We start from the raw sequence: 26238 nt of genomic DNA, 5'->3' as shown, positions 1-26238 counted from the left end.
AAAATATTCATATTATACAATTTCATATTAATCAACAAGTAGAAATAGCAACAGGCAAGGACTCCTGATTCTCTTTGAAAAGATCTAGTTTCTGCACATACAGACAAACAATTCAACAGCTTGTTTGAACGTGTTAATTTTGCTACCCTGAAAACTGTTAGGTTTTTAGTTGGTTTTTATTTTTATTAATAAAGTACTTAATTCTTCCATTACTCAGTATAGGAATTCCTTCTGATAGCTATCAGGACAAGTCTCAGAAGTTTGAGTACATAGCCAACTTTTAAATCACATCTCCTAGATGTCCATAAACACTTCTGAAAATTCTCAGACAGTTGTGCTGGTATAGCACACATGCCCAGGCATCTTCCAGACAGAGTTACAACATGCTGGAGTTCAGGGACACTTCAAAAATATTCATTAATATTTCTAGAACATTTCACTTGACAAAATGTAAATTAGACTTTTCAAAGGCTGCAAACTTTCTCCTCTTGCTCATGGATCAAGCAAAAATGGTAACTGAAAGTTTCCTTATTACCTTCCAGTATCTACTAAATTGTTGTTTCTAGAAGTTAGGACATGATTAATTCTTTTTCTTTTTTCCATCCAATTCCAATGAAGGCACAAATATTTCAAGCTATATGAAGAACTTAAGTGCGTTAGAACAAGTGGAAAGTATTTGTAAGGCTCCAGCTTTAATAACTAAAAAAACCCACCCCACATTCTTTTTCTGGAACTCCTGCATTGATGTAAACCAATTAATTCATTAAGCCAAAGCATGACAATGTTTTCCAGGTATAGCAGCGTCACACCCCAACTTCTGCAAATTAAAATATAATTAAAAAAAAAAAAATCAGCTGCTCACATCACTTTTCCACTCACAGAAAGAATTTTTTCCCCCGCTATGTTCAGCCCTGAGCCCTTGCAGACAGACAACGCAAAAGGCAAAACAGGAAACCTGTTCCTGAGACCATTTTGTGACCATTGAGAGGGCCCCAGAAAAGAGCATTCTGCTCTCCCCAGCCACAAAGCAAACACCTCAGGCTTCAGCAGCACAACAGAAGTAATCATCCACATCAATGTCCACAGCCCAAAACTTTTACTATCTTTTGTTAAAGCCAACACTGTTTCACTTACTTGGGCTTCTAAGCAACTCCAAGTAGTTTTTATGCCCTATGCACAATGCCCAATAGTGGGGGTGTATCTTTGTTTATTGAAAGAATGCAGTATGCAGCATGCATAATGTGCTGCAGTTTGTTTTCATGACACAAAAAAGCAGGCCCAACCTGTATCAATGACCTTCAGCCATCTTCTAAAAAAGTTAATAAAAAAAAAATTAAGTGGGTTAGAAGGGTAGATGTTCTCATTTAAGGCAGCCTGAAATCACTTGAGGATCTGTCCCAGCAAAGCTGTTTCTCAGTCTCTACCATTCTGAAATTGCAGCATAGACTGATAAGCAGACTGAAGTTTGAATTGTCTCTCTTCAAATTTACTTGCTCTACTACAACACCAGCACATCTTGAAATGTAACAGTATTGTTTTTATTACATCCCGCTATACTTTCAGTTTGTGTTTTGTTTATGGAAAACTCAAGAAAAACCAAAGCAAAAAAAGAGAGCATGCAAGCACACTGGATTTATCACTCCCCCTTTGGAAACTCACCCATTCTTTAGAATCAAACTCAAAAATTTTGCTGGTTAGGACATTCTCTGAAAGCGAGTGTACACAACACAGTCCAGTGGACTCTTGCCACAGAATACAACAGGCAAAGACATCTTGTTGACTTGTAGTGTGGTACTTTCCCTGGTGTGCTTGGCTAACACTCCAGCCTGAATTTTCAAGTTTCCTCTTGACTCTTCTAGTTAAGAGCTTGGAGTGAGGCAACTACATCAATATTCTAATTTAATCAGAAAGCAGACCGCTGATCAAAACATCAAGCAGAGTGCCACAGATTAGAGTTGGATTAAATGCAAAGGCAAAAATAAATTAAAAAGCTTTTGAATTAAATTTGCCTTTCTACCTTTATTTAAAATTAGCCTCTGGGCTACATTTCAGAGAATAAATTCTTCAGAACATCTTAATGCATTAACTCAGTTTTTATAAGCCTAGGTGGTGGGAAAGAAGTATTTGAAATAAATAAGCTGTTAGGACACGTACATTCCCCAGTTATTAAAAGACGACCAGAAGCCAGGTCTGCAAATACCCGCAACTAACTACTCAACATCACTATTCTTCAAGAATAACTGTATGCTTGTTATGTGTAACTTCATATACTCCTTATACTTAATATTGAGTCCAAGCGCACCTCATTTATTACAGACAAAAGTGTTAACAGGGGATTTACGCTTCTCTCAGTATCTTCCCAGTCAAGATTTTCAGGTGTCTTTCCACACTCCGGAGTTAAATGTGTAGTTTCTTATTCTTGGATATTAGAAAGTCTACAGTGATTCTTCTCCATACACATCCTGATCTTCTGTCTACCAGGATGAACAAAGCTGAACACATTTTCACAAACACTGCAGAGTTGGCTTCAAGTACTCAAAAGCGAAGAAATCTTCACAGCAATGCAAGGACGATGCTGACAAATACCTGTCAAAAGGTACAAGGATACATACCTTGCTGAACAATGGCACTTTATTCCCTGTACAGAAAGGAAAGTTTGCTTGATGTAAGTCTGTGCGAAATTTCAGTGTAAAAGATTTCTCTTCAAATTGTTTCAAGAACAGCTGCCATTTCCTTGAACTGTTTGAAGAAGTTCTAAAAAGCAAGAGTTAAGATAAATCTCAGTTGCCTGAAGAAAAGCTCAAACTGTAGTTCAAACTAGCACGTTAGACAGAAGTCACAATCCATATTTCTCACATTCCCTCTTTCCTTCAGTTACAATTTGCAGCTTGAACTGAAAGTGTCTGCTTTCCTTTTGGTGGGCTGCTTGGCAATGTGGGCACATTCACTATTAAATCTACACAGGTGATGCCTTATTTGCATGGGTTTGCCTATTAACAGAAGATGCCATGAAAGAAAAATAAAATGTAGTTCTCGCACCACAACAAAAACACCAAAAAACCTTTTCAGGCAAATATTTCTAGTCCCAGCTAATTATTTCAGCTCCAGGCTTCTCAAGTATAGGATCCATTTCTTATAGTAGTCGAACAGCAAATTATTAAATAGATTTCAACCAGAATGAATACAACATTTCATAACAGAAGGATTCAGAATATTCTTCTCAAATTCCTGCCAATCCAACTCCAAGGATTTATTTATTTGGAAGCTTGTATGATACTCTAGGTGATGTATTTGCCCTTTAAACAGGAATGACAACAGAAGTGCCACATTTAAGTAAAATTAAATAAAGTTACATAAGTTCATAGATGAAGGCATAGCAATTAACAGCCAGTGGTGACAAAGCAGACTGACCTCCATTCCTCATTATTAGCAAGTGTTAGGCTCAACCCAAGTTTTAGATTTTGAGGCTGGGGAACAGTTCCATAGATTTAGAATATTCCATTCATTTCTAATAAGGCAGAGTGACAGCTGACAAGACAGATCCAAAAGTCTTTACATCTTCAATTGTTAGCTTATTTGTAAGAGAACCAATTAATTACTGCTAAATTAATATTTTCGGGTAAGTGATGTAGAACTACATGCTATGAAATAAGTATTTACCTTTGGTGTTTTAAATAATTATTTAATGCTTCATCTTTGAATGACTTCATTAGTAAATAAGCAACAGAACCATATGCATCACAGTATACAGTTGCTTCTTCACAGCAATGTCGCTGCTGTTTTTAAGAGACTGAATCAAGTAACACCGATTACAGACCTTGAACTGTGGAATCGTCATTTCAAAAGATTTGTCCGTTATTTGTCCTGAAGGGTCTGCCACTTTTAGCGTCACTGTAACATAAGGATACTTCAGAGACCTGCAGGTGTCAGAGCTCATCGCAACTCCCAGTTTCCATTTAATATCTACAAACTACAGAGAAGAAAATTGAAAACAGTGTTAAAGAAAGATCTAGCCTACCATTGCTATTCTGTTGATTATGTTTTATAGACAATATAGGACATCTAGAGCTCCTACCCAAATGGGAAACAAACACACACATTCAGATACTATTGTTAATACAAAGTGATCTGCCCTTCCTTTTCATAGTGAAGGAATAAGCAATGTAGTAAGTTATTTCACCTTATCTGTTTTCCTTATTCAAGTACTGTTAATAGTCAAGTACAGTCTATTTAAAGTTCTAGTAAGAGGAACTTGAGCCACAAAGTTCCCTTGGCTTCTGTATCATTCGTGCTTTTTTCATGTTCTTTTTAGAAGTTTCTAAATCAAGTGGAAAAATGAGAAAAACCTCAGTCAGTGCACAAAAATTTTATAACTGCAATAACGGAAAAAAACTAAGGCATTTCATAACTGTATTTTAGATAAATCAAAGTACACCATAAATCAATTTCAGACAGGTAAGTTATCATTTTTAGACTTTTTACGATAGGGAGAAGTGTTGAATAAAGTGAAGAGAGCCTTTAGAAGCTTACTATCAAGACAAACTTTTTTTTTTTCTTCCCCCTAATTCCATACTCTTTTAAGCTGTTGTTAGAAGAAAAGATCTTAAATACAAATACACTCTGCTATTTTTTTAAAAAAAAGGAATGCTTGAAATTGACAGAAAGTATCTTTTAAAAAGTTTAAACTTAAGGAAGACAAAGAATAAGACAATTAGGTACTGGTGTTATCAACTCTAAAGAATAATTTAAATTACCTTTAAAAGAGATTTACATAAACCACTAATACAATTGTCTGCTACACTGACTGCCACTCACCTTCCCTAATAATACTATGAAGCACTAATTTTTAAAAAGGTATGAAATGTGCATTTATCATCCAAACAGTATTAGTAAGCTGTTCAGCATTTAGACAACCTTTATTGCATATGCTTCTTTATCTGGGTAGACATTTGGCAACATATATAGAGAGAGGAAAGCTTTAGGCAGTCAAGATATCACCACGTGCTTGACAAAATAACATACACAATGAAGCACCAACACTTCTGAAAAGATGTGCACTTTATCATTTAGTTACCTGCCCCACTGTGGTCATATTTCTTGCATCTTCTGAGATGCTAATGGATGCGCCCTGCTCATTCCATACGTGACGAATAACTTGAACTGCATGTTTTGGCAGCACACTGATTGCATTGCCCAAAGTGGAGACAAGTTCCTCCGTAGAGAGATTGTTTCTAGCTGCTGTGCTGTAGGTATATCCAAACAATACCGCATCAACTCCATTCTCCACAAACTTAATAAAATTTCTCACTTCACCCCAAATAGGCAATTTTTTAATTTCTGCTTTATGTGTCTATAGCAGCCTGTGATTATAGTTAGGCAGCCTGTGATTATTTTTTTCCCCCCAGACTATTTCACTAATCTTTTGTATCCACATGCAAAAACCAACATGACTTGACTTTTAATGTATCTTATTAAGCAGAGACCAAGCTTTGCTAGGCTTGCACAACACGCAACGTTAAAACAAAAATAATCACAGCCTCCAAGTACTGTTGCAACTGAAAAAAGACATAATTCAGTGAAAGATGTGTGCATAGAGCAGTTAAACAACATTATTACTTTAGAAACAAGGCAGTTTAATTAAACATTTCGGAGAGGTAATTTAAGTATCACCAAAAGGCAAGTAAGGACGTCTAGGTAATGGCATAATTGCTACTAACAGAAGTCAAATGATGCAATAAACCCTCAACTGAAAAGCTAGCTAGTCTAGTGGAAAATTGCGACTCAATTTCCTCGACAAAACAGGTAAAAAAAAAACCCAAAAACAACACACCCTAGGTTTGTTCATGCAGATCCACTGCTCTAGAAGAGACATTAATTAAAAGAGAAAAAGAGTTGGTCCTCCAAGTAGTACGGTCTAATATAATTTAAGGGGTTATATTTTATAGAGGAAGTAGTACATTAAATTTCTACTGGTATGTTTTCTTCAGTCACATTAACATTACATAAAATGTTTAGATAATAGATACTAAAAGTACAAGCAAGATCTTTAAAATTTTATTGCTCTGAAAATAGAAAAACTTACAGCAAAACAACAGTTGAAAATACTGCCTAAAAACTCTACCTTTATCATGGTAGAGTTCCACATTATAAAACTGTGTGCCCTTCAAACAGGAAGGGCTGATTTCTAATCTCTAAGAAAAAAAAAAAAAAAAAAAAAAAAGAAGTTTTGAGAATAAACTTCTTCCAGGCACAAGCCTAGCTGGCTTAACTTTAGAACTGAGCTTAACTTCCCCTTTTATTTTCCTATTAGTTCTAAAGCTTGCAGACAGGATCTTAAACCTTTTCCTCTCTTTGTTTTTTTTTTTTTTTTTTAATTATTACAAACAGTGATACTACATATTAATTAACTACACAATTTTAAGAACATGGACTAAGCCCACAAGTTCTTTTTTGAGTACCAAGAGTTACAAACTTTTGCCCTTTTCCTAAATCAGTTCATTTTATACCCCCATATGATGTCACTTTTTAATACCACTATTAAGTTGGGGCGGAGGGAAATAAGACATGAGGCAAAGTAAATTATTTTGTGCTTACCTAAACAGAAAAGAAATAACATTAGCTATTTTTGCCAGGTCACCAACATTAATCTCAACTCCAGATGTCTGAATTCTCTAGAAACAGAATGTTCAAACAATTACAAATAATAATAAATTATGCGTTAATAAGAACCTCTTTGTGTATATATATATACACAAAAAAAAAAAAAAAAGACTTGGGGAATCTATCCTTTACAGCATATACAGTCAATATACTTGTTTATAAGTGCTAGTATCCAAACTTACCTGACACAGTTCAGCTGTATTTACACCTGGGATCTTATGGTTCAGATGCTGAATTATTTGTTCACACTGTAAAGAAAGTAAGTTTGAAAAAATTCTTAATGCATGTTTTAATATACAAGACAAAGCTAGTTTGAATACTTGGAGATTAAAAAACAAAAAAGAAAATGGTTAATGCAAAAATGGACAACAGGAAGATGCTTCAAATGCAGAGCGAAGAATAAAGCCATCGAAATGACTGATTTTAACATTACATCAAATTCAAGAAAAGCAAATAAACTCAGTCAAGACTTTTAGTTACTACTTCACTAGCTATTGCTACTTAACACACCATTTTCATACTAATTGAACAGTCATCCTGTTCAAGTGCACACTACAGTAAACAAGCTGAATGTTTTCTAGCAAGCTAGCTTGATATCTCATTTAGATGAAAAGCAAAACACATTTTTAAGTGTCTTCTGTGATAAAGACATAAATTTAAAGCAGTCTCATTGCTCTTAGCAGGACTGGTCCATTTTATGAGTCACGTAAATCTAACCTACCTCATACGTAAGATTCCCTTAGCAACAGACAAAAAAAAAAAAAAAACACAGAAGAGCTTAAACAAAAAGGTTTTCTAGAATCAAAGAGGGCCAGAAGCCCTTCCACAACTCATTTATTGTCCTACTTACCAGTTCTGCAAAAAAGTCTTGAGGTATTAAATTAATCTTATCTGCTGCACCACCAGCATCTGAAAAACACAAGCAGTAATCATCAGAAGCAAATACTTAAAGTGTTATCATAATAAATCTAACCTCTCTCTGAAGAATTCTTAGGTCACCGTGCATGCATTTACCTTAAAAACACAGCTTTCTTTATGGGAGCTTCTCTTGAATTGCATTAACATAACCTGCTCAGCGTCCCAAATAAAGCCTACTATGAGCGACTCCATAAGGCCTCAAAAGTTCCAGACTGAGTCTATGCAATTGCACAGTTTGACAGCCCTGAATAACTCTCCCGACGCTCCGGGGCAGTACCCGTACCAAGTTCCTCAGCACACCGGGAGACGGGGTACGCCCAGGGCTGCCCTCTGGAACCAGCAGCATAGAACCGCTGCTCTCCCTAAGGCTACGCTGCCTCATCCAGGCTGCCTCCTGGCAACGAAGTCCCCAGACGGCTCACGGAGAGCGCAGGAAGGCCCCCACTGACCCACCACAAGCCTTCGCCAGCGGGAACGGCTGGCGCCGGGCCCTGGGTGAGGTGGCTCCGCGGGACGGCCACCGGCTAAGCCCTCGGGAGGGGGGAGGGGAGGGGGGAGCGGAGCGCTGCGCCACACCCCACACCCCACACCCCACACCCCACACCCCACACCCCACACCCTCCTGCCCCCTCACCCAGCGCCTCCAACGCCCGCGCAAGCACCGCTACAGAGCCGACGGCCATAGCGCCGCGCACCCGCCGAGGCCCGACTTCCGCCACACAGCGTTCGCTCCTCTGATTGGCTCCGAGCGATACCAGAGCGAGGCAGGTCCAGGGACCTCGCTCTCATTGGCTGCCGAGCAGGGAGCATGCGTCTTTCTCCCCTGAGGGGAGGGCGGAGCCTGCTCCCGCGCGCGGGCTGCATTCCCTCCTTCAGCGCTGGTGGGCGTGAGGCCCACGGGGTGCGGCGGGTGGAGAAGTGGGCTCCGCCTTCTCAAAGGAAATCACTTCTTAAATAGATACAAATTAAACCAGGACCGCGTTTTGAGAGCCGGTTGGGTCTGCAAGCAGTGGGTGGAAAGGGCTGCTTGCAGATGGTGGCTCAGGGCCTAGCTCTGCTTCACCTCAGGTCGGCTGTGTCCTCCCGCTGCAGTCCCCTGTGAGGATGTTTATGCTAGAGATGGCTTGGGAAGTGGCACTGGCGTGAGAATCGTCTGGGGAGGCTTTCGGAAGCGCCAGTTCAAGTTGCATCTGGTTTGCGCAACAAGTTGTTTGCTTGGTTTATTGTTAACTGGCATCAGGGTTTTCTTGGTGCTCTTAATTGAGGTGTCGGGTACATAAATCATGCATTGTTCTGTGTGCTCACAGCACATGTGTATTGAACGGATACATAGTGACAGTACTTTGTACAGGTGTGTCGTGGAATCAGCCTGTACACCTGCAAATAAACTCTGCAGTTCGTGGTTGATTTGTGTAGATAAACTATGTCTTCGGTTTAATGGAAAAATGGCCATTTATTGTAAAACTACAGCTAGAACCATGTTCAATAAACTTTGCATGCTGAACTTACTGAAGTAACTTTGGGGTGTGGCTGGAGCCCTAAAACAACACTGGTCCTTCACCAGTTTCACCTTTTAAAAGTAGCAAATGTTCTTAGATTTCTCTAGTAAACCAGTTTTATGTTTGCTTTTAGCTTTTTTTCTATATTGTAGTGCTACAATCTCATTAGATCTATTGTAAGACTCTGTGACGGAGTAGTGAAACGTAACTTGTCATGCAGTAGCGCTTGCTAGTTTAAAACTATGTATTTTCAATAAATGTTAATGAAATAATTTAGAAGATACTTCAGGAAAAAAGTCATTATTATGGAACATGGTGTGTCTTTATGAGCTTTATACATTCACTGTCTGTCTGATCCTGGCCTCTCCCTTTTAAAGTATCTAATTAAATGTGCAAATGTTTTTAAGTAGTATGTGTTTTTATGACCTCATGATTGTCAAAACACTAGCAATATACGTACTGGTAAGATCTGTCTGTGATAGCAAGGATGTGATGTAACAATCTCTTTGTTCTTCTCTTTGGTAACTATTACATACTTCGTTATCTAGACAATTTTACATATTGTTTTATATTACAGTTTCGTCAAGTCTCTTAGTAGTGCCTTCAGCAGTATGACTAATACTTGTTATGTTACTTTTTAGTCTTTCTCCAGGATCTGGAGAGAGATGTGAAGTGAATATCTTGGTGGTTTGGTAATTACAGGATCAATTGCTGAAATTTGGAGTTATTCTGGGATTCTTTTCATCAACATGTAAACATGCATTTAGGTCTTTGAATTTGGAACAGAAGGTGGTGAAGTATGTAGTGATTTCAGCTTGTCTGCCCATCCACAGAATTAAACTGTGACTCTTTGGAAAATTCTGCCTTCTGTAAGCGCGCCCTATGAAGCTTTATATGGCAGAGGAAGGTAGATGCAGACTGTGATGGTGATCTGACAGTACAAGCCCATTTCTTAGCTAGGTAAGGGCTGAGAACTTAGTATGAGGAGACATTTGGTATAGAAACGAGAAGACAAATCTCATGAGCTACAAGTAGACTGGATTGCTGAAGATATATGCTACAGTGTTGTTGATAGGTCAATACAGAAGCTTCAGGTACAGGCACGTAGCATCACTGTAGTCCTGCTAAGTGATAACAGGGGGGAAATAAAATAAAAAACATCATTAGGTAATTTATTCCGTTTCATAAACTTAACATTTGCAGGATGGTGTGTAATTTGCATCAACAGGTCAAAGAACTATACCACCTTCTTCAAAAAACTCTTCAGGCTGACAGGAGAAAGTCTATCTATTAACTGGTTTCTCCAGTCCCTCAACTGTATGGTTATCTCCAACACCCAACCTTTCTGGCTGCCTGGCACTTTGGTACTCTCATCTCTACAGTACCTAAGGAAGAGCATTTGCTCATGTTGTACTTCTTCCTTTTCTCATGGGACTCTGGTTTGCCTGTAAACTGGAAGTATCCATCTTCCTTCACGCTCTCTGTTTACCCTTGATGTACATGTATGCTCAAACACCTGCTTCCCACTGCCCCAGGTCTTTTTGGGCACGTGCTGGGCTGGCCGGGAGGTTCAGCTCATGGGCTTCTACAGGCTGGGTGGAGAATGGCTGGAGGGCAGCCCTGAGAAGGACTTGGGGTGTGTTGGTTGATGAGAAGCTCAACATGAGCTGGCAATGTGTGCTTGCAGCCCAGAAGGCCAACCGTATCCTTGGCTGCTGAAGAAGCATGATCAGCAGGTCAAGGGAGGTGATTCTGCCTCTCTACTCCGTGCTGGTGAGACCCCACCTGGAGTACTGCGTCCAGCTCTGGAGCCCCCAATATAAGAAGGACATGGATCTGTTGGAGCAGGTCCAGAGGAGGGCCCCAAAGATGATCAGAGGGCTGGAGCACCTCTCCTATGAGAGAAGACTCCAGGGAGACCTTGTAGCAGCCTTCCAGTATCTGAAGGGGGCTGACAAAAAAGCTGGAGAGGGACTTTTTCAAGGGCATGTAGTGATAGGACAAGGGGGAGTGGCTTCAAACTGGAAGAGGGGAGATTTAGAATAGGTATTAGGAAGAAATTCTTGACTGTGAGGGTGGTGAGGCACTGGAACAGGTTGCCCAGAGAAGCTGTGGATGCCCCATCCCTGGAGGAGGGGCCAGGCCGAATGGGGCTTTGAGCAACCTGGTCTAGTGGAAGGTGTCACTGCCCATGGCAGGGGGGTTGGAACTCGATTATCTTTAAGGTCGTTTCCAACCTAAACCATTCAGTGAAAAACCTTGTCCAAGCGTCCATGTCCGAAGACACAAGGCCCCGTGCTCGGTGCCGCGTCGGGCCGCTGCAGTCTGTGGAGAGCGGTGGGACAGAGCAGTCGGAGAGGCCCTGGGGCCGAGAAGTGCCATGTTCCTGCCTTTTTTAGCTCCCCCCCCCCCGAGTTAAACTTGAAAGAAGGCGTAACGCTAAATATGATATGTGATATGAAAAATGAATAGTACACTGTGCCGAAAGGCCAAGAAGTGGTATGATTATGTTCCTAAGGTGGGAAAAGAAATGGGTCGTGTTCCCCCCCCCCCCCCCCGCCGGGATGGCCCGGCCGGGGCCGGTACCGCCGAGGCACCACCCCTTGCCCCGCTGGGAGAGCCTATTGCCGGTTGGGGGGGGAGCCAAGAGGGTGTGAAGCAGGAAATCTTCCGTCCGTCGTTGACCGGCAGCACCCGGGGGAAACGCGTTCATCGTCGTGTGTACCTCCTCGGAGCAGAGGTGTACGTGGGGTAGGCGAGAGGGTTGGTTTTTTGTGTGTTTTTTTTTTTTCTCCGCCTCCCCTCCTTCCTTTCCCTCTCGCCTCGGTGGTGCGGTCCCGGGTCAGGTCTGAGGCGAGGCGGCGTGAGGCGCTGTCAGTGCCGCGCTGCGTGGTTTAGTGCCGGTACCGGGAGCTCCTCCGCCACCAACACCATCACCGCCGCCATGGAACCCCATCGCTGGCTGCCCCTGGAGGCCAATCCCGACGTGAGTGCCCGGCTCGGAGGGTGGGGGGAGCTGCCGAGTGCGCGGGAGGGCTGCCTGCTGCTGGGAAGGAGGGAGGGAGGAAGGAAGGAAGGATGGCGGAGGGGAGAGGGATCGGGACCGCCGCGGGCTCGGCATCGCGGGCTGAGGGATGGGGGCAGGGAGCGGGGGAGGTCTTAGCCCGCGGATCTTAACCGGGGTCTTAACTCCTCTCTGTTTTCTGCTTGCTTTTCAGGTCACGAATCAGGTAAGCAGCTTTTATTTGAGGTAACCTTTAGCGTCTCTGCAGCTTTAGGCCCATCTCCTTTCATTTTCAGGTAGTAAAGGCTCCTGCTTCTCCACCGGGAGTAACCCCTTCCTCCCCCGCAGGTCTCTGTGCCGAGTCTTCTAATTTTGGAGCTTACTGGCACCTCCTGATACCTCTGAGTACATAGTGTCACGTAAAGATACTATATGGAAGAAAAAACAGTAAAGAAAAAGAGAATGTCAGTGGTCTGGTTCTTAGTATAATATAATCTCTGATGTGTTTCAAGGTGGGCTTAAATTTGTTAATTAATGATTAAAACATGATTATGTCTTTATATATAATGTGTGCCAGTTCTGGTCTTGTACACAGTAGCTTTGTGCGTATCTGCTTACATCACTCTGTTGCAGTCTTTCTTCTTTGGCTGACCATAAGAAATAATGTCATTTTACTATATTTGCACTTTGCTGCTTATTCATGACAATATACGCATGATGTTGCTGTTTTTATTAGCCTAGTAGAATCCACACTGGAGAAAGAAAGCTTGTTCTACTCCACAGAACAATGTAAGTGCTAGATAAACTAGCTGAAAAGAAATCACGTGTACTTCAACCCTGCATCATATTCTCAGTGATAATTTTGAGTATCTTTAGCAAGCATTAGAGGTCAGATGTTGATCCTAGCAGGCCTATTGATAATGTTAAATATGGTGTTTAAGCCAAAAGACTCTGAAGCTTCCAGCAGTAAGATGACATTCTTAAAAATATAGTGTTGTAATACTTTGGAAATTAGGAATATCTGTGTGCAAAGAATGCATTTTTTGTTGTTGTTGTTGCTGTAATATACTTACTGAATCTGCAGGAGAGTGAGGAGTTATTTGATGCTGGGTCATTTTGTACTTGGCTTTATAGTTTCTTAAGACAAATAATTTTACAATTCTCACAGTATTGCTACTGTGGAGCAATTTGAGAAGTTTTTAATCCCAGTCGTGAGTTAAAATTAACAGTCTTTCTTGGGAGCTTTTCTCAAATGTATGCTATAATTTCCTCATGGTTTAGATTTTTTTTAAATTTTGAAATTTGGAGACTAAATTCCAGTTTGGAAGAAATCTGAATAAACGATACATAGAATTCCAAATTCTCTAACGTTTCACTTTACAGATGTTGAGATGAGCTTCTCTTGGTACAAATAAAATCCTGTCAGATGTAAAGTAGAAATTGAGGAGGAAAATCTAGTGACATTTTCCAAGTATCTGAATTATTTTGTATCACTACGTGTTTATATTATATGGAGAAAATCCTTGAAGAATGTTAAATGAACAATTCTAAGTCTCTTCAAAACCTCTCTCTCTTGCCCATTGGCTTTTCATTGATGATAGATGATATCTATCAGTTGTGGATGATCATGGATTACAGGAACTTTTACTCTGCAAGGATTTTCTTGTTAATATTTCTGTACAGAAAAGTCCACTTTAGACCAGTTAGACTTCCTCATTCGCTATATTTTGGTAGCTTAACTGAGCAGTGGTTGTTATTATCTAGACTGAGAGGTGTATTTAAAAAAAAAGGGGGGGAAAATAATTGTCAGTGTTGCATATGAATACACCTTGCATTATTAGTCATTGTTCTTTTAATCTCATCAGTACACTGGTAAACTGTATAACAACATGGGTGTTAGTCACCAGTTATTCATATCCTGCTTAAAACAACAATAATAGTAATTTGAGATTCAAATGAAGTTGCAAACACATTTAAAAAAAAAACTGTTGATTTAATTGCAAGGACAGACTTTTTCTGGTACTCTGCTGTGCTCTGTAAAATATTCTAGAATCCTTCAGGATTAAAAAAACAATGGTGTGCCTCTAATAGCTGTAATATACATGTCTAGTAATAGTTTAATACATGTATCTCTTTACACAGGCATGTAACTGTGTTCCTTGGTGGTGAGGTTTTTTTGCTATTTTAAAAATTGTGTTTTATTTGTTTTTCTTGAGCCTTAGAATATCCTTGGAACATACTACTTCTGTTAGTGCTAAAGTGTGGTAGTGAACTCTTAACCCCCCCCCAAATTCCAGTTACCTGTAAGATGCATGGATTCTAAAGTATTAGATTGTAGTCAGAACTGTCATTATGACTTAACAAGTGCTTAGCCTATTTTGATTATTATACCAATCATTCCCTTTTTTTAATAGTAACTAGAAAGGCAATGCACTAAATGCAGGTTCATTTGCTTTTAATATGTTCTTACCATACTGTGTGCTCTTTAGTTTTCAAATTTAAGTTGCAAACTTGAGACTCTTTCAATCTTTGTGGTAAAAATTCAGATAATAATGGAGAAGAACTGGTATTTCTCAGGTAAGTGAAATCTTTCCAAAATATCTTGAAACTTTTTCTCTGTCTGAAAGCATTTATGTTGTTATACACGTCTAGAAATTTCTAAACCCTTTGTATATATAGGATCCCTCTTACGTGTTAGAATTATTTAAAGGTTCAGAAACTGGCTTGTGGGGAAAAACAGGAATATTCTTTCTTAACTTCAAAGATTTCCGATGTCAGTGACTCACTCGGAATACCACAGCCACTATCTGTAGTGATCTTTTTAAAAGAGAAGTCAGCATAGTTAAATGTACCATACAGTGCTGATTTAATTGTCACAATACCTTTTTTTTTTCCCTCACTCCACTTCTACAGTCTGATAGAATGAATTGTTAGTCCACCTCTGATACAGACAGAGTTGATGATTCAGCATTTACAAAGCTCCACTTCGTGTACAGTGATGACAGGGAATGGTTTCTTCTGTTTGACCTTCAGCAGGGGGCCTGATGTGCTACCCTTCTTCCTGCATCTTTTAGGAGACTTTCCCTACTAATGGGAGAGAGAAAGCAAGAAAATGGGGTTTATCTGCCCACTGTTTACGAGATGTTGTTTGGCTGTGTATCTTGTTCTCAATTTCTTCTACCATTAGAAAACAAAAAAAAGAAGACCGAATACAAATTTTTCGAGTGAAAAGATCAAACACAAGCTGATTGTTCTTCATAATGACATTGCTTCGGTCTGGCTCGCAATCCACAATTGATTCACTGGCAAGCATTGATAAACAAAAAAATAGTACTGGTGGATATCTTTCTTGATCTCCCATGGTCTCTCTTCCCTTTCTTCATCTCACACATTCTGAGAAATGTGTGATCTTACTTTCTAGGTAAGGTACTATGTCAGCTCATGCCTTTGTTATATCCAGGTAAGGATAGAGCAATTGACTGCACCTGATTATGAAGCTCAAGTACTGGTTTCAAGTAGCTCAAAGTTGAACTATTGAGAGTTGGCTGTGGTTTGGGTTTCTCTTGCTACATAGGGCTTACTTGCCGATTCTTAGTTACCTTCCAGCATTATTTTCAGGCCTTTAATCCTATTTTTTTTTTCCCCAAAGCCATTAAGATACTGAGAATCAGCTACGTAAAGAAAATAATTTTAGTCCATTGACACCCTTGACAGCTGTGGCTTTAAAGTCACAAATAAAGATCACAAAACAGAACAAATGGCAGAAACTGGATACAGCTAGTCTTCACCCAGTTATGGAACGCATTTTTTAAGGGTGTTGGGCAAATACAGAGATTAATTAAGTATCTCAAGGAAAAAAAACTTCACCTAAAAATTCTTTCTGTTTCATGAACTCTGCAACACTGTCACACAAGGTTTCCCAAAAGAAAGCCCTACTGATCTAAGGCATTGAAAAGGCAGTGCCCACAATTCCTGAAGTGTGTTGGGTGGTAGTACTTGTAGATGAGCTACTGTGTTGGAGTGAAAGGACGTTGGATGCGAAGAAACAGATGTCCTTCTGAAAACGCCTAGCTAAGCTTTCTTTTTTTTTTTTAGTTGGGGGATGGGGAAGTGGAGTTTAACTCTTCTGTTAGAAGAATGGAAACAGCGGAGATAGTGTGCACGCTTGGAAAACAGCCTGTTATTATGAGCGTAGCCTCAGAAAGTGGAAGACCAGGACTCAGTATGTGTCTTTCTGTAAAGAGAATACCCCAGAAAGCCTTCCACAGAGCCAACAATAGGGAAGTGTTGAGGCTGGGGCACAACATAGGAAAGAATAAGCACAAGGATAAATCTCAAGGGATTGTAGATGTCCACTGTGAGATGACTTGTTGAATGGCTTCTTCTAGTTTAAAGTATCTCAAGCTATATAGACCTCTTACTGAGTTTAAATAGATAGACGTGTTGCAAAGGGAAAATTGTAACTTGTTTTGGGGTTTAGAGCATTATTTATATGAATAGTTGAAATATTGACTTAGGTCTGTTTCTGTATATTCCTCAGTAATTGAAAGCTAAGAAAATAATGTATTTCATTCCTGTGTTTGTACTTGCCACTTTTGGCCTTTTACTATGCTCTTGTTTTACTCAGTTTCTTATTTCTGTTTCAATGACATAAACTGAAAATTCTAACAAGGAAACCCGTATTGTCTTGAATAAGTTAAGTGAATGTGGTGCTACAGAGTGGAAAACAAGTGATAGTGGTTCATGTGATAGGTTATCTTGTTGCATTGAAGATGCTGTTTCCCACTCCTGCATTTTCCTTGGCCTAAAGTACCATCAGAATCCAATTGTTGTTTTAGCACACTGCAAAAGTAATCTGTATAATAGCTTATTTGGAGCAGATTGGTCTGTCTCGTGCCCACTATGAACAATTTAGATCATAGAAACAGTGTTTTTCGTGGCACATCAATATATATGTCAGTGCCTGGGCATACTGAGTATTAAGTTTCAAAACTGCTTGATGGATATGTTAAAAATATATACCTCTCATTGTGAAGATCAGGAGCACTAACTGTAAGTCAGTGCTGCTCTGACACCCTGAAGAAACTAACACAATTGGAAGGATAAAAATTTTGTGGGTGTGAGACTTCTCACATATTTTAATAAGTTGAAAGCATTCTCTTTTTTTCCCCTCAGTCATTGCTAATTTTGAAAAAAAAAAAAAAATGTAAAAAATCTGTGATGATAAATGGGCTGTATTCCTTGAACTTTATTATGAGGTCCTGAAATGCAGTGCTTGAGGATATTAAAGAATTTGTAATAAATCTTGAATTTCCCAAGTAAGTTTATTATAATGGAGCATCTGTTGTTTGAGCAGCACCATATTGTGGTCACTCTTAAGTGAGGAGTAGTTGGTAAAGAAGAATAATGCACCTCATGGAAGTTACAGCCACATATTTGCTTCTGGTATGCCTTTTGACCTGCTGTATATAACTAAAGTTTCTACAGCTGCTACCATCTTGTCACATCAGTCATTTCGATTAATGGTCTGAAAGATGCCTTCTCTGATATGTATTGAAAAATGATCCCTTCAATTTAATTCCATAAATGTCATAATGAAAGAATTAAGAAATATATCCTTTTAATGCCCAAACAAGAAAATATTGTTTGGGTGGCTCCCTTATTTCTATAAAGGAATTTTATTTCTGAATCATTTTTTTGTAACATGCCTCTAGAAATGATGTATAAAGAATTGAAACCAAAATACTGTATATTTATATTTGTAATATAGATTAGTTTAATAAGAATTGGATACTTAAAGGGCTGAATACAACCATCTATTTGTGGATTTATCTAAATTGTAATATGTGTTCTGTGGTTTTTTGTTTTTTTTCTTTTTCTTGGTGATAATTCCACGTGATATTTTATGCAGTCTCATTACTTTCTAGGGAAAAAGATTAGCTTCAATTTAACAAAGTGCCAAAAATTCTTGTGCTTTAGTGAAAAAGTTACAAAATATTGATAGTCTTAATTGGTTTATTTAGATGTAGTTCTTCCAGTTTTCTAAAGCTATAAGCAAGTTTTGGTTTTGCAGAAGAAAGTCTTAACTGTGGTTTTGTTGTGATACAGTGGTGCTTTAATCCACTGGGCAAAAGTACAATAAAATGTAGGCTCTGTTGGTGTCTTGGTTTGCATTTGCATTTAGAAGAGGATTACAACAGTTAGTTCTTCCCACAAAAGCTCTTTGACTTTTGTATCTGAGTGTCTGGAAATGTTTGCCAGTTTTGTGTTTTCGAGGTTCCAACTTGTATACAAATAGCACAGTGAAATGTGGAAAACTCAGTCTTGAGTATAATGCCTTAGTATTTAGAATATTTGCAAATAACGTCCAACTTTAATTGCACCTAAGTTTCAAAGTCCGTTTTGTTTCAATGTTTGTCCTCATTTTTGTTTTTACATGCAAGTGATGAAGTGGAAAAGAGATAGCTTCAAACGATATTTAAATTGTGCATTAGCTGCTTCAGAAGTTTTCTGTGGAAAAAAAATTGTACCCTTACTTTTTCTTATCCCACTTACCCTTTCCACATCTCCATCATAAATCCAGTCTTCCTACTGGCTCAACTGTGTTGGCAGGAGTACTATTTTAAACTGCTGAAGTCAAGTTGCCTGGGTCAAGATGTTGCTAGGTTGCCTTTGTCCACTGGCTTTCCATTCTACTTTTGAGGCTCTTTAAAAATAAATAAATACGCATGAACTCCTCTTTTTTTTTTTTTTTTCTTTTAAGTAAATAAATTTCACGAACCTTAAAAGGTAGCCATTGTACCTCAAAGCAAAGTCATGTATTAAGGATGACTGTTCTGTGTTTCTTTCAGTGCCTAACAGTTAGTACATTAAAGCAGTGGTACTGACAACGTAAACAGCATAGGTTATACCACATAGGTAACATGCCTAAATGTGCTTATTGTAATGTTTTTGCTATTAACTAACATTTAGACATATAGATTTACAGTTTGTGGTGATTTAGAATAGAACTGGGTAGGCTGGAAGAAACCTCTGTAGTCCAACTATATACTTTTCAACACAGGTTGTTCAGGAACTTGAGATGTGAATTCCTCAAAGGATGGAGACTCCACAGCCTCCTGGGCAGCCTGTGCTAGTGTTTCACTGTGATAATTATTTTTTAAATTTAGTTTTAAATGCTTTCCTTATCAAGGTCAAATTTCCTGACTTCCAACCTATGTCCGTTGTTTCTCATTGTTCAGCTGTGCACTGCTGAGGTGAGTCTGTCTCCATCTTCTCTGCACTCCCCCTTAGCTAGTTGAAAACAGTAATAATCAGGTGAGAAAGAAGGGCCTTCTGGAATACTGGGGGGGGGGGGAAAGGAGAAGTTCATGAGACGTGCAGATAAGGCGGGTGGTGTGGGGAAAGTAATTTCAAAAGTGACTTCTTGTCCAATGGTTAGCTGGACCAGTGAAAAACCAAGAAGTGTTTTTCAGGAAGGTACTTTAATACAAGAAGTAAAGAGACAACTGAAAATATGACAACAATCAGTAAAAATAAAATTCTGAACAAGTTAATAAACTAGATAGACGTGTGTGGTGGTTTTTTGTTGTTGGTGTTGCTGCTGTTGTTACTCCTGAGCCCCTGTAAGACTTCTTTAATGTTACCAAGTGTCTTTTTTTTTTTTTCTTTTCTAATGTAAGTGCTCAAAGACACGTAAATTAAGAATAGTCAGCAATGTGATAAGCAGTGACGGAAAAAGAGTGTCTAATACTCTCTTGTGCAGGTCTAGAGAAATATAAAGCTGCTATTTTATGTCCCTCTAAAGAACTTTCCCTGGTTCCTAACAACTTTGTTTTTATTCCTACAAAATTTCTTCTCCCTGACCTTGCTAAATACAGTCTTGTCTTGCTTTTATCCATTCAGAACATAGTTGCAAAAGATTATTTATCTGGCTGTGTCGTTGATTGAACTCCTTTTTTTCTTTGCATGTCTCCACATTAAAAATAAGCTCTATATATTTGTTTTAAGGGTTCTTCCCATCCTGCCATCTATTGTTTGTCTGTTACCTATCTGTCAGTTTCTTTTACACAGGAGCTTATGTTGCTGGTTTTTATCATCTACTTAATAAATTTTCAGAAAGATGTCTTTATCATTTTTTTTTTTTTTTCCCAGGCCTGAATGAAACCCTCGTGACAGACTGAGATATCTCCTTTACTTATTTTGGGTCTCTCCTTAGATTTTTTTTTAATTTTTTTTATTTTTTTTTTTTGATTCCACAATAAAGTTGTTAGGTTGCTTGTGTGTTCAGATCACTGCCTGTCATACTAAGCCTATGCTCTTGCTGTTCTCTGTAGTGCTGACCATCACTTCTGGTCATTGCTCTCATTGTATATTGAAACTTATAATTTCTTAGATTGTAAAGTTTCTAGGCAGTATAGTAACATGAGTAATGAAAGGCACTCTATATCTGGAGTTTTAATTATGTTGAATATTTCATTCAGGAATTTGAGTAGCTATTCTCGGGTTTAGGGAGCATTTTGTTGATTTGGTGTTTGTGGGGGTTTTTTTGTTTGTTTGTTTTGGTTGGTTGTTTTTTTTTTTTTTTCCTCAGTGGTGTAGAACAGGACAGGAGACCCTAAATCATTTATTTGTCCAGTAGCTTAATGTGATTCTTCTGGTTGTGGGGCCTTTTTCTAAGTGAGTGTTGTTTTTATTTTGTTGGGGTTTTGTACCTTGATTTCATGTAATCTTGCAAAATAATAAGTAATGCAATTGAAAAAGTATGATTTTTCCAACAGTGCTGAATAACAGCAGTAAAAATGATGAAAGATTAGTTACTGGCTTTGTAAGAAAAGTGCTAGGAGTACAAGTAATATTTTAATACACCTATACACGTACTGCCTTCCCCTTCGGATTTTTTTTTTTTTTTTTTTTGCTATTCACAAAGTGGTAATTATCTTCACAACCTAGAAGGTTAGAATAGGAGTTCAAAAAATACTGTCTTCTGTTTCATAAGTTAGTAAATACTTAACACTTTCCCTTTTCCCCATTTTCATTAAAAGATAATAATTTGGCCTTCTTCCCAACCTTGGCAAGACTTAAAGGTGGTACAGAACCAAAAGAGCTTGGTGTATTACATAAGCAATCTTCTGAGTGAATTTTCTTATTGTACTTCAAAACTACCTTGTTCTTTAAACTAGTCAAAAGGGGTAGGTTCTGCAAAGCCATAATTATGACTTGTGCCCAGTCTCACAAATCTCTACATGAGGGAACAAAATTTCCTTAAAAGCTTGATAAAGACACTTTGTTTTCCCCCTCATCCTCCTTTTTCTATTTGAATTTATGGTCAATCTATGTTCTTCATTATTAGTAGGTAGCGTAAGAAAAAGAGAAAAATGGGGAAAAGGGTTTACATGGCTTTATGAAAAGAAAATCTCTGTATTTTGCAATGCAGCCATAATCAAATATTGAACTAGCTCTGTGAACTGTATAGGCTATTGCTGTAGATACACAGAAAGCCATATTAATTTTTCCAATATCTTCTTTAAACTTTTTTCAAACTTAAATTGCCTTTGCTTGCCCTTGGTTTTGTTGTCATGTTTTGCAGTGTAAAAAGAAAGAGAATAATGTATTTAAAATGGTAAAGTGTGGTGGTGGTTTGGGTTTCCCCCCCCTCAAAACACTGGCTGCAAACTGCAGCTTCATTCTCTTAATAAACTTAAGGGTATGTATATTTTCTATTGTTTTTTACCTGTAACACAGGAATATCTTCTACAAGGGGGCAAATCTTCCATATTCTTTATAAATACTCGTTGCCCATACATTCAGCCTTTGTAGAAACTGTCTCCTTTTTATCACTAAATATTGAGAGTCAGCCACTTGGTTATGTCTCCTGAAAGACAACCACCTTGCCTCTTGCCCAATGCAAGTTGAAACTGGTATTTGAAGGGATCTCACATTAGATGAAGGCACTTGTATTTCGTTGTATGTTCTCCTGTTTTGTTTTAATAAAAGAATAATTTGGAGTATTTCATTCAGTTACACCTATATAGGTATGAATCTACTCAAACATGGCATAACTGTTACTGAATTCTTGTGCATATGTGTAAAACTGCTCACTATGGAAACCTGCTCACATTATGGAAAGAAGAGTCATCTATGCCTTTCATTTGGGCTTATCATCTTACATGATTCTTAAGCATCTTCACTGCAAACATATCAATAAATAGACTTCCTCAAATAGCATTGGGCAGGAAGTATGATGAAGCTTTTAAAATAATCTTTCCCCTGTCATAAAGATAATGTGCAAATTACTCTGGTCTTCGACAGTATCACTTTAGGGAACAGTACTGGGAACTGCAGAGTTGAGTTTTGTTGAGAACTGGCTAAAGAAATGCTTTAGGAGTTCTTTTTTTTTTTTTTTTTCATTAGAGGGGGTAGAGGAATATTACTTGCTGCATGTTTTTTCAGGCATTTAAATTTGCAGCTGTTTATCAGCAGACTTTCCTTATTTTAAACTTGAAAGGCCCAGGTAACTGGATAAGCTTTTCCTCTAGAATATGATTTTTCCAGCAGAAATATAGTAAGTTGTGTATTTTTGGAAAATACATAGGGCTACCACATCTTTAAGTTTTTCTCCAAAATGTATTTCTTTTACCAGTAGAAGTAGTGTTTCAAAATAGGATTTGTGTATGCCACAGTGTACCATTAGCTTTTTCTTATAATTATGAATGGTCAGTGTGTGTATAGTAACAATAGTTTCTGAATTCGGTTAAGTTCTTCTGGACCCTGATAACACAAATAGTTCAAACTGTTTTAGATCATATATCAGTATTAAGTCTGCAACTGTTGTGGTACATGACTTATCTGAGTAAAAGAAGAATATCTGATTAAAAAGTGAGCACCCAATTGTAGGCTAAGGTTGTCAAAGCTTAGTAGGTGCTACAGTCTCTCCTTCCTTCTTAAGTAGATTAATGTTAGGTAGAATATATAAAATCACTTTTTGTATTGTGACATATAGCTATAGTGTAGGGAAGAGGATCAGAAAGCCTTTGCCTTAGATGTCATTCAGAAGTTCTACAGAAGCAACTGAGAATTACTTCAAGATTCACCGTTATTGTCTGGCATTTAATCTTTGTCTATTTCAAAATATGTTACTCTTATCATAGTCTGGAAGGATTTTTCATGTAGAACACATTAAAAGGTACACCTACTAAAATCTCTACCTTGTTTTTTTCTTTGCTCAAAATGCCATCGAAGATCACCATTTTTTTGAGTTGCTGAAACCCAGCAGCTCCAATATGAGCACTGGTGTCAGGTATTCTGAAGTACTTGTGGAGTCAAATAATATCATAAGTTTATTCATACGTTCTCTGACCCACGATTTCTAGTTAAAGTGCATATTTAGCAACCAATGATAGGACAAGGGGTAATGGATTCAAGCTGGAACACAAGAGGTTCCACTTAAATTTGAGAAGAAACTTCTTCTCAGTGAGGGTGACAGAGCACTGGAATAGGCTGCCCAGGGAGGTTGTGGAGTCTCCTTCTCTGGAGACATTCAAAACTCGCCTGGACGCCTTCCTGTGCAACCTCATCTAGGTGTTCCTGCTCCGACAGGGGGATTGGATTAGATGATCTTTTGAGGTCCCTTCAAATCCCTAGCATACTGTGATACTGTGATTTGGTACTCTTCTATTTTGTGACAGAACACTTTCAGAATGGCTAAAATGCTTTAATGCTTTAGTATATAGTGATTTCACTTCCCTTTTGTAAAGCTATCTAAATAAATAAAACACAGGAAATTTGTTTGTTAGCACTATGATTTATTTATTTATTAAAACTTGAATCTTGTTTATTCTCCCTTATTGTTCTTAAATTTTGGAAAGTATGGGTTGTTGCAATGTATTTCATATTGTAAATACTCTGTTATGCTTCTAAAAAGATAGGTATATGAGCATACTCATTTAATATTATTATTATTTTTTTTCTTTTCCAGTTTCTCAAGCAGTTAGGTATACATCCTGACTGGCAATTTGTAGATGTTTATGGTATGGAACCAGAACTGCTTAGCATGGTGCCAAGACCTGTCTGTGCAGTGCTACTTCTCTTTCCAATAACAGAGAAGGTAAATGTTTATTTAATAATGAGCTAACAGCTTTTATTGTAAATGAAATGGGAATGAATGCTGTGAGTCTTGCACTTTGGTGTCATAATAAAATTAAGATGAAATTCAAACCTTATTCAGGAGACTCTTTAATTAAAAACAACAATAAAACGCTTCCGTCAGAACCTTCTTTTGATAACCTTACATGTGTATTTCCAATTTCTTTTAAAGTTGGAGTGGGAAAAGCTAATGTAGAAGCACAGCGAAATACACCTCACATTTTTCTATTACAGACAATTTAAGGCTTTCTTTTCTAAAATATGCACTGTGAAATGGCCTAGTTCTGCTACTTTTAGCAGAAAGTTACAATAGCATAAGCAAAATAAGAGGTAGGGTGTGGGACTGTATCAAATGCAACTGCTTTTTGAGTTTTTGTACTGGTGCACTGACCAAACTTCTATCCACTTTTAGTTCAGTCATCACTATCAATGTGGCTTTTGCTTCTTGGGCAGATGGGGCATATTTCTAAGATGAGAGAGAATTCCCCCCCTTCTTCCTCTGTTACACTTTGAAATACTTGGTTTGGTTAAATCTTCAAGTCTGTTTATTTTGTGTCATCGTATGCTTCTACATAGAGGAAACATCCATCTTGGACATCTCTTTTGAGTGTTATATAGGTTGAAACAAGTGACTTATGTTGATCTTTCAATTTATAAAAATCTTCATGATTGTGATAAGGTCAGCCAAAAAGTTTGAGGTGAATCTGCCCAAACTTCTTCCTTTTAATGTGTCTCTCAAAAAGAACACGTGGTTTACAAGGACAAAGCAGTTCGCTAGTAAAGCTTACCTTCTATAACAAAACATGTTTAAATAGAGAAAGGAGTGACGAGGTCAGTCCTCTTGCTCATTAGGTCCTATAAACCTTTGCGTTCTCAGTTTCTCCAAAACAGCTATGCAGGCAGTCCTTTTCAGGCTTGAGTTTAGCCACCTTGATAGTTTTGAATTTAAGCAAACTCTTAACTGTCCTCACCTGTCTTCAGGAAATTTCCTTTCTGTCACTTTTGTGATGTTGTTTTCTGTGTCTTCATTTATGAAAGTGTGCATCAGTTAATTTTGCTGCCTTTGTAAACACTTTTCTATCATGTCTTTGTTCTTCTGTCTAGAAATTCCTTTCTTTTGTATTTCCTATATGTCAATTTGCTTGAACTTACTTTTATGGCAAAATACTCGTTAGCATACAGATAATCTTAGGGTTATTGTTCAGTTTAAAGGTCAATGACTTTCTTAGCCTGTATTGTAGGCTCTAGACAGTGAATACTGTGAGTGCTGGGCATTTTGGGCATGGTCCAATGAATACATATCATGGGATGGCTCGGGTTAGGAGGGACCTCTTGAGGTGGTCTCGTTTAACCCTTGCTCAAAATCGTATTTTCGGTATTCTCAACATTTGTATATTTATTTTTGCCATGGAGTTTATTTTGGTTGGCTGGGAGTGAATGGCAGCTATATTGCTTACCTTCTCTAATCTGAACTTTTGTCTGACTATGCTCTATGATTTTTTTTTTTTCTCAATTAAGGTATTTTTGTTGTAGATAAGTGGCATCAAATTAAAATGCTTTATAAATGCTCTTGCTATTACTTAGACTATTGAGAACATTCAGACAAGCGGCAATTGTGGAATCATGATGCTGGAAACATTTCTGGGTTTTGTCACTCATGGTACATAGCCTGAGAGAAATTTCTCATGCGTTTTCAGGAAGAGTTCCTTGATAACATTATGCATTCAAACTTTACCTTTGGCATAGTTGTGTAAAATGCCCATCTACTTAAGTATATTTTTGTCTACAAAAGTACCTAGTAAAAGAGGCAAAGGAGGAAGAAAGAACAACATTGTCTAAAACACTTGCAGTTTTCTTTCATTCTTTTTCTGAGATGAAAATCTGAAAATAAAAAATTTTTAAAAACCCCACCAAACACAAAAGTGAAAAACAGCACCCTCAAAGACTCAACAAACCATAACCAACAAAAAAAACCCAACCACAAAAGAAACACTGTTGCACAGTATAACAGAT

The 26238-nt window shown here is 38.2% G+C and overlaps 2 protein-coding genes across 2 annotated transcripts in view; one reads left to right on the top strand and one right to left on the bottom strand.

Annotated features, from left to right (window-relative positions):
- Nucleotides 1–2005: 2005 nt before the first annotated feature.
- Nucleotides 2006–8287, bottom strand: COMMD6 (COMM domain containing 6). Its single transcript, XM_082498421.1, has 7 exons — nucleotides 8213–8287; nucleotides 7511–7569; nucleotides 6843–6908; nucleotides 6595–6671; nucleotides 5075–5243; nucleotides 3818–3970; nucleotides 2006–2754 (listed from the first exon to the last, which is right to left on the bottom strand). Exons 1-7 carry the CDS (start codon nucleotides 8259–8261, stop codon nucleotides 2704–2706), a joined length of 624 nt encoding a protein of 207 aa, XP_082354547.1. The 5' UTR covers nucleotides 8262–8287; the 3' UTR covers nucleotides 2006–2703.
- A 15784-nt stretch (nucleotides 8288–24071) lies between these two features.
- UCHL3 (ubiquitin C-terminal hydrolase L3) overlaps nucleotides 24072–26238 on the top strand; it is a 32149-nt gene continuing 29982 nt past the window's right edge. The window contains exon 1 of the mRNA XM_082487563.1: nucleotides 24072–24187. Within this exon, the coding sequence (XP_082343689.1) occupies nucleotides 24113–24187 (75 nt within the window). The 5' untranslated portion in view covers nucleotides 24072–24112. The remainder of the gene's footprint in view (nucleotides 24188–26238) is intronic.

Source organism: Vanellus vanellus, assembly GCF_965231255.1.
Source record: "Vanellus vanellus genome assembly, chromosome: 1".
NCBI lineage: Eukaryota > Metazoa > Chordata > Aves > Charadriiformes > Charadriidae > Vanellus > Vanellus vanellus.
Note: the sequence above shows the minus strand (reverse complement) of the source record. Positions and strands in the feature narration are given on the sequence as shown.

Excerpts from the sequence above, each read along its gene's own strand:
- COMMD6 (XM_082498421.1), bottom strand. The coding sequence starts at position 8,261 with ATGGCCGTCGGCTCTGTAGCGGTGCTTGCGCGGGCGTTGGAGGCGCTG. Across the intron at positions 7,570-8,212 it reads GCGGGCGTTGGAGGCGCTGG|ATGCTGGTGGTGCAGCAGAT; the intron begins GTGAGGGGGCAG and ends TGTGTTTTTCAG. Across the intron at positions 6,909-7,510 it reads AAGACTTTTTTGCAGAACTG|TGTGAACAAATAATTCAGCA; the intron begins GTAAGTAGGACA and ends CTTTCTTTACAG.